Below are 12,343 nucleotides of genomic sequence, written 5' to 3'. Positions count from 1 at the left end.
AGCGCCTGTTCATCCCGTCAGGAATGCACAAGTATCTTTACTACCAGAATCCGACTTTTTGAGGAACAGCAAGAGATAAAAACCTCAGCTGATATTGGCTTCAAGGTAATCATGATCCCTACCCTGACACTGCATTGATAAAACACATTCTCACTAAGAGATTTAGGGACATTAGCACTTTTAGTTCAGCTGCCTGCTATTGTTATTATGTTATACCAATATAATAAAAACCAGCAGGATCTTATTAAGAGGGATAAGGCAAAGATGCCACATTTATTGTAAATACCATAACAAAACAAAAAACAATGTTTTTCTACTTGTTTCTATTACTACTTATTCCTTATACATACACACACACACACACACACACACACACACACACACACACATATTCATTCACACAATCATTCATTCAGGTTCTGTATAGATGTTATAGTTACCAGCCTAGATGTTGCTCATGCCAAGTTACTGGCCAGGTATCTTGGTCATGAGGATGGAGCCGAGTCTGTGTCAGATGCATCTGATGCTCCTGGAGGCTGGCAGCAGAACCATAGACTCAAAGTCCTCAGTCTTTAGAGTCCAGTTTTATAGGAATTTATTCCTATGTCAGTTCATGAGAGTTGCTTCATTTTGCTGTTGCTAAATCAATCAGCAGGTGGCTGGCTCCATGTTATTAGATGTTTTGTTTTTCCTTCCTTTGAGGTGTGGTGGGTGGATTCCAGTTTGCCCTCTGGGGGTCATCTGGTTGATCCCACTTGACACCTTCTTCAGCCGACACTGAATTCTTCAGGCTGGTACCTCCCCAACCATTCATTCACATACATTTTCTATCTTAATCACATCTATTTCACTGTCTCTTTACCTTTTGGGGTGTTACCAATTTATGTGAGACTTCCTGTCTTTTAACAAGCAAAGATAAAGTGAGATGAAAACTTACAGAGGGTGGGGGGTCTCTATCTATACACTATAACAGCTACTGTTTTGGCTTACTTAGAGTTAATTAATGTTTAACAAGTTTTGTACAAAGTATTTCTTTGAGCAGGTTTCGCACAGACACAGCTGGTGGCTTGCAGGTTAGAATCACAAATTTACTTTTAACATAAACCTTTAGTTATAAGGCATCAATTAACAATAAGTTATTTTTTATATAAACCATGTCTAATATAAACCTTCTTTAATATCCCTACATAATCCCCCTTTTGACACTACGATATACATATACTCGTTAGTGTCACTTTCTATGTAACCTGTTTAAAAGAAGGTAGTGTGAGGCAACATGGGTTGTGCCAAAAGCACATGCTAAACATTCCAATAATATAAATACAATTTAATACTAAGACAACTATCAAGCGATGTAGCATTACTGATAGGATGCCAGTAGTGGTTGGGGACCATCCAGAGAATATATCATATCAGTGGTAGGTTGTAATTTGTTTTGTAAAAACAGTACTGATATTGCATTACATTTATCTACTGGGGGGGCTGCTAACCCTTTGCCCCTTGATCTATGGTCATTACAGTAGTTGTTGTTATGGTAGGGCACAGGTGATCTATTGTAAACAAACCAAACAATTATAACCAGGTGAATATAACTAAAACCATTACAATTGACTAAAGACCAGATATAACCTAAACACAAATCCAAACAATTATAGTTATAATAATTGGGAGTACAATAAAACCATAACCATTACAATAATTGGGTACATTTGAGGCTGCAATAGCCATCAAACAATAAAAGTTACTGAGGTTAGGACCTTTTTAAGCACACACAACAAATAAGATTTTGTTGGAGGACCACAGTTATGCAAGGTTAAGCTGATTTGGACTTAAACTAACATTTATTTGCTAAAATGTTGCAGAATTCCCTATTTTTAACAGTTGTACTTAAGAGGTTTTTGGGGACCTGAAATATGGGGCCCTGCAATTATGGGCCAAGGTCTTACAGGTTATGGGGGCCCAAGAACTACCCTTTAGGACTTGGGGAAGTAGAACCAGAGTGTATAGAGAAAAGTGTGGAAAACCTAACAAAAAATAAACCTGATGCACTGGGGACCAAAGTCTTTTGGACACAAGTGGTGATTGATAAGTTGGATGGACATGGGGGAAGTAGAGAGAGAAAAAGACATTTGCTCTGTCTAGTGTAGTATTTTTTTTTTTTGGACCCAATGCTAGCACAGGACACCACTAGAGACAGACACAGAACATGCAACAGAGAACATGCAACACAGAACACTGAACACAGACTTTGTCGCGACACTATAACCATGGTATTTTATAACTCTTCAGCTGGTACCAGCTCTCCTGATGTTTTGGTTTTAGAACCTGAAAGATAAAAGCTTAAAAATAAATTAGCACAGTGCTTCCACATGGCAGACCCTGCTTAGTCTCTGCCACAGTGTGTTTGGTACTTGGGGCTGCACAAATGCTAATTAAGTGGTGCAAAAAATATATATATATTTTAAAATCCCCAGCCACTTTGCCATGGCCTGGAGGTCTGAGGCAGAAGCAGGCACTGTTGTTACTGTTGCAATGGCATTCTGGCCCTGGGAGGAGGAATCTACCCAAATATTCCCCTTTTCACTCTCCAGAGGGGTCCCAAAAACCTGCCCCTTCTGGAGTCTCAAATGTTTCTTCTTTTGATGTTACTGCTGTTGTAGGATTTGAGAGTGCTGTTTTAACTCTCTGTACCCAACCTTAAGGGCAGCTAACTGGGTTTGGGTGCTACATACATTTTTATTTCTCTGCTTTTGCAGCAGAGGCTTGTAAATCTTAATGCAGTTTTTTTTTTTTTTTTTTTACATTTAACCAATTGAAGGAATACCTTATTACAGGTTTCCCATAGAAGCCAAACTGCAGCTGCTTTCTTTTTCATTGGAGTTGAGGGTTTATATATTAATAAGTACCTAGCCAATTTGTTGTTTTGTTTGTTTGTTTTTAAGGATTTCTTTAGACAGTGTTTTTTTTAAACATTTTCCCAACAGTTGTGAACAACAACCAACCACAACAAAAAAAAATCCAAACTGATAAATATTAAGCACTATAACCCCTAATTCCTAAAAGAGCAGCTTACAATGGTTGTTTTACATATTTTCTTCCCATGTTTTTGGGGGTCCCAAGCCTCTTTTTCCCAATGTGCCATTACTTTCCAATTTTCTACCCCTTTTTCCAATTGGGATAGTTGTTTTTTTTTGAGATATTTTCTCCTCTTTACAGGCTGCTAGGTGGAGGTAGCTGTCATTACAAGCCTTCCACAGCAGCCAGATCCCTGCAGCATCTCTTTTTACTGCATTTGGGGGTTTGCATATGAGGATATATTGGGCCAATCTATCCTCTAGGTCCGAAATGGTGCAGATATTTGCAAGGGCTTGTTCAGTCCAAGGACTGTGCCCATATCTTTGAAGGATTTGTTGAAAAGACATTCTCTCTTTAATAAAAGGTGAGGTAGAAGCTACTTTTGACTTTATTTCTTCCTCTGGGACTGTTTTCCCTTGCCTTTTCTTAAACATTTTAAATTTTGTTCAGCGAGCAGCACTGTCTGGTCCCTGGGACCCTCTTGTTGCTCCTGATATATATTATATATATATATATAACAAGTTTCCTACTACCCACACGGGGGCCAGCAGGTTTAACAATTTTACTTTTCCTACTACCCACACGGGGGCCAGCAGTTTTTTTTTTCTTTCTCTGCTACCTTCACGGAGGCCAGCAGGTTTTGTTAACAATTTTACGTTTCCTACTACCTTCACGGAGGCCAGCAGGTTTTGTTAACAATTTTATGAGCTCTTTATTTTCCTGCTACCCACACGGGGGCCAGCAGATTTTGGTTAACCAGGAATAGAACCGTGCTCTGTAGAGCCGGTTGTGTGCACACAGATAGGTTTACAATAAGTGAGGCAAAAATACCAATAATCCCCCTTTCGCTATTCTCCACCAAAATGTTATACCAATATAATAAAAACCAGCAGGATCTTATTAAGAGGGATAAGGCAAAGATGCAACATTTATTGTAAATACCATAACAAAACAAAAAACAATGTTTTTCTACTTGTTTCTATTACTACTTATTCCTTATACATACATACACACACACACACACATATTCATTCACACAATCGTTCATTCAGGTTCTGTATAGATGTTATAGTTACCAGCCTAGATGTTGCTCATGCCAAGTTACTGGCCAGGTATCTTGGTCATGAGGATGGAGCCGAGTCTGTGTCAGATGCATCTGATGCTCCTGGAGGCTGGCAGCAGAGCCATAGACTCAAAGTCCTCAGTCTTTAGAATCCAGTTTTATAGGAATTTATTCCTATGTCAGTTCATGAGAGTTGCTTCATTTTGCTGTTGCTAAATCAATCAGCAGGTGGCTGGCTCCATGTTATTAGATGTTTTGTTTTTCCTTCCTTTGAGGTGTGGTGGGTGGATTCCAGTTTGCCCTCTGGGGGTCATCTGGTTGATCCCACTTGACACCTTCTTCAGCCGACACTGAATTCTTCAGGCTGGTGACTCCCTAACCATTCATTCACATACATTTTCTATCTTAATCACATCTAGTTCACTGTCTCTTTACCTTTTGGGGTGTTACCAATTTATGTGAGACTTCCTGTCTTTTAACAAGCAAAGATAAAGTGAGATGAAAACTTACAGAGGGTGGGGGGTCTCTATCTATACACTATAACAGCTACTGTTTTGGCTTACTTAGAGTTAATTAATGTTTAACAAGTTTTATACAAAGTATTTCTTTGAGCAGGCTTCACACAGACACAGCTGGTGGCTTGCAGGTTAGAATCACAAATTTACTTTTAACATAAACCTTTAGTTATAAGGCATCAATTAACAATAAGTCATTTTTATATAAACCATGTCTAATAAAAACCTTCTTTAATATCCCTACAATTATCAAGCTTTAAAGTGAAGATATTGATCAAAAGTTCATGGTGGAGCCTGGATTACAATTATAGATGTCTTCCTTTTTTTAAATTTGATTTGATTTGTTGCCCATGTCACACCTTATTTTGCCATTAAACAACATGCAATAGATAGCGAAAAGCTTAATCTTCCAATACCCTCTGCTTTATTGAGCTGTTCTTGCTTTTATTGAGGGAGTTCAGAAAAGCCTTCCACCAGAGCAAGAGCCTGGGGAATTCTGACTGAGTAGATCTCAATTATCTGCACAGGTCTAAATAACTAAGCATTAAGAAATTGCAGCCTGAAAGAACTAGCAACACCGGGCCAGATTTTTAAAGGCAATAGGCATCCAGTGGGATTTTCAAAAGCATTTACCCATTGAAATAATTTTAAATACCTTTAAAAATCTGACTCATTAAGGTCTGTTCTACCCACAAAAGTTGCATTGATTTGGTGTCAGGTGTGAATTAAAATCAATTTAGTTAAATTGGTTCAAAACCCTTGTTTGTATTGAGTAGGGAAAGTGGCTGGGTTTAACAGACATACGCTCTAGTGCTATCTTCTGAACACATGCCATGCCTAGACTAGAATATGACAAGAGTAACTTTGAGCTAAATAAAAGCAGCAAAGAGTCCTGTGGCACCTTATAGACTAACAGATGTATTGGAGCATGAGCTTTCGTGGGTGAATACCCACTTCGTCGGATGCATGTAGTGGAAATATCCAGGGGCAGGTATATATTTGAGCTAAATGTTCTAGCTTGCATCTACCCCAGGAAAAAAAATACATTTCGGTCAGGTTTGGCTAGCATGTGTTAGCTCACAACAACCTAAACTCAACCAATTTCCCTTGACAAGACAGCCTGTGCACTACAGACACTCTTAACTCAATTTAAACCCAGCTTATATCTGTTTAGCTTGCATTGGTACTTATAGATGCAAACCAAACCAATAACAGCTTTAAACAGAGAGGTGTCCATACAGGGCTTAATTATATCAGTTTTTAAATCAATTTCCATAAAACTGATGTAATCAATTAAACAAGGAATCTCGAGTAGGTGTAGAGAAGTTATTTTAGCTCTGTATTTGGCACTGGTGCGACTGCTCCTGGAATCCTGTGTCAGTTCTGGTGCCCACAATTCAAGAAGGATGTTGATAAATTGGAGACGGTTCAAAGAGCCACAAGAATGGTTAAAGGATTAGAAAACCTGATTTATAGTGAGAGACCCAAAGAGCTTACTCTATTTAGCTTAACAAAGAGAAAGTAAAGAGGTGACTTGATTACAATCTTTAAGGAGCAATGTGGGGAACAAATATTTGATAATGGTCTCTATAATCTAGCAGCAAAAGGTCTAACATGATCCAATGGCTAGAAGTTAAAGATAGACAAATTTAGACTGGAAATTAAGACATACATTATAACTGTGAGAGTAATTAACCATTGGAAAATTTACCTAGGGTTGTGGATGATTCTCCATCACTGACAATTTTAAAATCAAGATTGGATGTTTTTCTGAAAGCTCTGCTCTAGGAATTATTTGGGGGAAGTTCTCTGGCTGTGTTATGCAGGAAGTCAGACTGCATGATCACAATGGTCCCTTCTGGCCTTAAACTCTAATGAAGAGTGTCACTAGCAAAGCATTTGAACCCTTCACATGATGGAAGTGCAGCCCAAACTTACATTTTTTTCTAGATCAAAGCCATAGTGTAACAAATCTGTACTATCTCTGCTGCTGTGATGTTAGGGGCAGTATATCTGCTTCCCATTGTCATCTTCATGTCTGTATCTTAGCAGCTGATGCTGATTTTGAAACAGTGACTGACACTCTAGAGTTAAAGTAACAAATGAGCCCAATTTTGCTCATGGCCAAAATCGGGGGGGGGGGGGGAATAGCCATATTTATTCCTTCAGTGTAAAGGTGACACATCAGAAACTCTCCCTCAAATAAAGCTAAAGATGGTTGTGATCGTGTGGGGAAAACATTCTTCACCTGATTTTTTAGCTAGGACATTACAAAAATTTTCTTAACATGTTGCAAAAAACCTAAACATCATTCTGGAATATATTAGCAGGAGTGTTGTAAGCAAGACACGAGAAGTAATTCTTCTGCTCTACCCTGAGCTGATTAGGCCTCATCTGGAGTATTGTGGACACTTCTGGGTGCCACATTTCGGGAAAGATGTCCAGAGAAAAGCAACAAAAATGATTAAAGGTCTAGAAAACAAGACTTATGAGGGAAGATTGAAAAAATTGGGTTTCCGTAATCTGGAGAAGAGAAGACTGAGAGAGGACATAGAATCAGAATATTAGGGTTGGAAGAGACCTCAGGAGGTCATCTAGTCCAATCCCCTGCTCAAAGCAGGACCAACCCCCAACTAAATCAACCCAGCCAGGGCTTTGTCAAGCCCGGCCTTAAAAACCTTTAAGGATGAAGATTCCGCCATCTCCCTAGGTAACCCATTAAAATGCTTCACCACCCTCCTAGTGAAATAGTGTTTCCTAATATCCAACCCAGACCTCCCCCACTGCAATTTGACACCATTGCTCCTTGTTCTGTCATCTGCTACCACTGAGAACAACCAAGCTCCATCCTCTTTGGAACCCCCCTCCAGGTAATTGAAGGCTGCTATCAATTCCCCCCTCACTCTTCTCTTTTGCAGACTAAATAACCCCAGTTCCTTCAGCCTCTCCTCATAAGTCATGATAACAGACAAGATAATATTTTTCAAGTACATAAAAGGTTGTTACAAGGAGGAGGGAGAAGAACTGTTCTTCTTAACCTCTGAGGATCGGCCAAGAAGAAATGGGCTAAAATTGCAGCAAGGGCAGTTTAGGTTGGACATTATGAAAAACTTCCTGTCAGGGTGGTTAAACACTGGAATAAATTGCCCAGGAGGTTGTGGAATCTCCATCATTAGAGATTTTTAAGAGCAGGTTAGACAAACACTTGCCATGGATGGTCTAGATTTTTGGCTCTGTTTATGGCTATTAGCCTCTGTTTGCCAGACGCTGGGAATGAGCGACAGGGCATGAATCACTTCATGATCACTTGTTCTGTTCATTCCTTCTTGGTCATATGTCTTTGGTTGCTGTTGAAAGACAGGATACTGGGCTAGATGGCCCTTTGGTCTGACCCAGTATGGCCATTCTTATGTAGGTAATATTTAGTCCTGCCATAAATGCAGGGGACTGGGCTATTCTTGAGGTCCTTTCCAGTCCTATGATTCTATGTTAAGATGATCTCTAGTGAGAGTATGGATAGAATTAACTCTTTCCAGAAAGAACAGTGACATATTGACCAAGAAGCTATAGGCAGATATTAATTTCCATTCATTTCCAAGGAAGAAATGGTCTAAATCCACTAGATTACATAGAAAAGTTCATCCAAAATTTTTAAGATGAGCTATCAAAGGTGCCTAAGTGAGTTAGGAGCTCAAATTCTCTTAATAGTCATGTGAAACTTGGCACCCAACTCCCTTTGGTTCTTTTGAAAATCTTCATCTTATTGGGTATTATAGCAGAGGGGTACCTCTGCTGTAACTTCAGGTTGAGAGTCACTTACGATCAGATTTTTACAGGTATTCAGACACCTAATGACTATGGATTTTAATAGGTGTTAGGAGCCTAAATACTTTAAAAAAACTTGTCCTTACCATTTAATATTCATTGGTTTTGTTCTTTCCCTAGCCCATCACATTCCACTCACTGAGAGAGGTGGATATTCAGGCTTGAACTATTACTGCCCTTCTCCAGTATGGCAGAATAAAGGTGATATGATCAATAAATGGTCTAAGCTGCCAGGTCTGTACTTGGGCCACCAGAGAATTTGGCTGCCGTTACATTGATTCATGATCTGATAAGATAGGGGTGGTAATAAAGGTTTGGTTTCTAGACATGAGATAGCCAGCATTTGCCTCTGTGATTTGGATTCAAAAGATGGACTGGTAACGATGAGGGGTTGATGAGTTTTTGAACATTTATGAGATTAATTGCCGACACTTGTGTCCTGTTTTAACTTTGTTCTTGTGATTATACTGCAGGGTTTTTTTAATTGTCTCTGCATTCACCCCATGGCAGACGCAGGCTGGAGAAATAAAACGCCCATCACGGAGTTCGTCCTCCTGGGATTCGGGAAGATCTCTGAACTACAGATCCTTCTCTTCCCTTTGTTCCTAGTGATCTATGTTGTGACCATGGCTGGGAACATCCTCATCGTTGCGCTAGTTGTGGCTGATCAGCACCTGCACACCCCTATGTACTTCTTCCTGGGGAACTTGTCCTGCTTGGAGACCTGCTACAGCTCAGCCATCCTGCCCAAGATGCTGGCCAGTCTCTTGACTAGGGACAGAAACATTTCTGTCCCTAGGTGTATAGCACAATTTTATTTTTTTGCTTCACTGGCAGCTACAGAATGTTGTCTCTTGACCGCGATGTCTTATGACCGGTATTTAGCAATATGTAAACCTCTGCGCTACGCAGCCCTTATGAACGGCAGGCTCTGCCTCCAGCTAGCAGCCGGATCTTGGCTAAGCGGCTGTCTGGCCACTCTCATCATATCATGCTTGATGTCACAACTAACCTTCTGTGGCCCCAATGAAATAGACCATTTCTTCTGTGACTTCACCCCAGTAATAAAACTGGCCTGCAGTGACACCAACTTGATCTTGGTGTTGGATTTGCTCCTGGCATCTCTTTGCACGCTCTTCCCGTTTCTGTTAACCCTGTTGTCTTATGTTTATATCATTGTTACCATCCTGAGAATCCCTTCCACCGGCGGCAGACAAAAGGCCTTTTCCACCTGCTCCTCGCACCTCATCGTGGTGACGACGTTCTATGGGACTATCATTATTGTCTACATGCTACCGAAATCTGACACGTTGAGAGACCTGAACAAAGTGTTCTCTGTCTTCTATTCTGTCCTGACCCCGCTGATCAACCCCCTCATCTACAGCCTGAGAAACAAGGAGGTCAAGGAAGCTCTGAGCAGAGTGATCCATAAATGTGTCGCTTTCTCAAGAACTCAGACATCCCTAGCCAGTTCTTTTAGGCTGAAAACAAACCAAGATGACCTGAGCTGATTTACTGAGTTATAGGCACAAAGTCCATGAAATGAAATCTTAGCCTTATTGATGTCAATGGTTAATACCCCCCTTGGCTTCAGTGGGGCTGGATTTCACATTATTTCATCTCTATCTTAGGCCAAATGAAAGATGAGTTACTAAAGTGATGACACACTGAGAATTTCTAACATGTGTTCTCTTTTTGGCAAAGCAGATATTGAATGCCTACCCCCCACACAACATGGAAAATTTTCTTTTTGAAACAGAAATTTTATAATTTATTATTTTTCCAATATTTTCATGACACCCCAAAATTAAAGTGTGTATGTTTTTAAGTTTGGGCTTTTTTTTATATCAGTGTTTGCTTTTTGTTTGCCTTCTACTCCCCCATTTTTCACCTCTTTTTTCCTAATTTCCAGTAGTAACATGAAAAAAAAAGAATTAAGGGATGAGGAAGCAGGGGGAATAAGAGGAGAACAAGGTGGAGAAACAAACAAAAAACAGTGACAAAACACCAAATGTTAAAAAAAGTCCAAAATGTTTCAAATACATGAAAAATCCCTTCTTTCTGAAAGCTGCAAAATGAAACTTATTCCAAAACTTTCACCAGACGTTCCTTACTATTTTTCAAACTGTTTAAGTTTTGAGCCTTATATTTACAGTCTAATTTTTTTTTCTTGGTAGTGGTGGTAAATTCAGATAGTGGTAGAGAACGTTGTTAAATTCTGAGAATGTTTCAAGCCAAGCTGTTATAAAGGGATAGGTGCTAAGTCAGGGATGCTTAATAGCAAAGGATAATTTCTGTGCATTTTACCAGTCATATTTTAATATTTCTCTATGGTAGCAGATTCCTAATATTAAATAAAACTGATTAACACAATGGGCTGTATTTTCATTAACCGTGGACCTGCAAATCTTATGTTGTATGGCTTTTGAAAGTATTCCATGAAAAATTTCCAGTGAAATAATATATGTGGGATATTTTTCGTGGACTTTTTATTCAATTTTTCAGTGAAACAACAATGGATTTTTCTTTCTGTTTTTTTTAAGTAGAAAAGGGAAAGATTTAAAAAAAAACAGAATTCCCGGGTGAGAAGAATAGCTCACAAAAAAATGACCATGAAGAGATCTTCAAATGGCTACAGTTGAGTCTAATAAAAATTGCTATGGATTTTACATGAAAAATTTTAAAATGAAATTATCTATTTGGGATATTTTTCATGGAATTTGTTCAGTTTTTCAATTAAACAAAATTAGATTTTTCTTGTTTCCTTTTTTTTATTGGAAAAGAAGGGAGGAATGGAGAAAGAGAGGATAAGAAAAACAGATTTTTGAGAACAGCAGACAAAAATCATCATTAATTTCAGTGAAAAAAGAGAAGAAAGTAAAATGTTGACCAAAATTGTCCACCAAAAATTGTTTAGGTAACACAAAAGCCATGTTTAATAGACGCAAACATGTTTGGACCTCATGTAGGGACATAAGCAGGAGAAATCTCCCACACCTGAACCTGAATCTTTCACCATCTATGCCACATACCCCACACCAAATCATGACCCTTCATTCCATTCACAGATGGCAGATTCAAACAGCCAGCCTGCACACTTCACCAGCAGCGTCATTATCACTAAGCCCAGCTGTAACCATCTCAGGCAAGGCAAGAGAAAAAAACTTACTGGGCCCAGTGTTGTGGGGAGGTTGGGCAAACACAAAGATCCAGACTCAGATCACAGGTCAATGGAGACAGTCCAGACCCAGCTGGGGTTTTGCTGGGACACTACCAGGGGTGCACACATAGAACCGAGGCTGTTCCGGTGGCTGGGCATGTCAAATAGTCACCGAGAAGAGACTCAGCAGGTGATGCTGCTGGGCACAAGCCACTTTGCTGATGCCAGCTGCACAGAGCAATTCAAAGGGAAGAAGCTGGTTCAATGAATGTCCCTAAAAGTGGTTGCCACAAGTGCAAAGCCGATGAGGGTTAGTTCTCAGTGCACGGTCTCCAGTCCTTCCCGGGTGCTGTGCACAGCTCTACTGCTACATGCAGGCCTCTCCTCTGGAGTGAGGCAAGGTGTGGCTAGCGGAAGTGGCTACCACCTCCCAACACACAGAACTCCTGTGATGCCAAACACAGCAGCGCTGCCTCAGTCACTGGGACATATCAGGGCATGGCCAGGGCAGAGAAACTGGCCACCAATGAGAAGAACTGTAGGGCCTGAACATTGGGAATGGGATTATCCTACGGGCCTATGGGAGTTTGGGTACTTACTCCCTTAGATCCAATTAACTATCTCAGCTGTCTGCCCACTGGGGAGTCACTCAGAGTAGCCTACATTTAGCCAGTGCCCTTGGAAACAGACCCCACATTCATGGAA

At 40.0% G+C, this 12,343-nt stretch overlaps 1 protein-coding gene across 1 annotated transcript; it reads left to right on the top strand.

Annotated features, from left to right (window-relative positions):
* LOC120379872 (olfactory receptor 6N1-like) lies at positions 1-9,989 on the top strand. Its single transcript, XM_039497389.1, has 2 exons — positions 1-105; positions 9,088-9,989. Exon 2 carries the CDS (start codon positions 9,105-9,107, stop codon positions 9,987-9,989), a length of 885 nt encoding a protein of 294 aa, XP_039353323.1. The 5' UTR covers positions 1-105; positions 9,088-9,104.
* Positions 9,990-12,343: the final 2,354 nt, after the last annotated feature.

Source organism: Mauremys reevesii, linkage group 13 (assembly GCF_016161935.1).
Source record: "Mauremys reevesii isolate NIE-2019 linkage group 13, ASM1616193v1, whole genome shotgun sequence".
Taxonomy (NCBI): domain Eukaryota; kingdom Metazoa; phylum Chordata; order Testudines; family Geoemydidae; genus Mauremys; species Mauremys reevesii.
The sequence above is the reverse complement of the archived record's forward strand: the minus strand, read 5'-3'. Positions and strand labels throughout refer to the sequence as shown.

Excerpts from the sequence above, each read along its gene's own strand:
- LOC120379872 (XM_039497389.1), top strand. The coding sequence starts at position 9,105 with ATGGCTGGGAACATCCTCATCGTTGCGCTAGTTGTGGCTGATCAGCAC.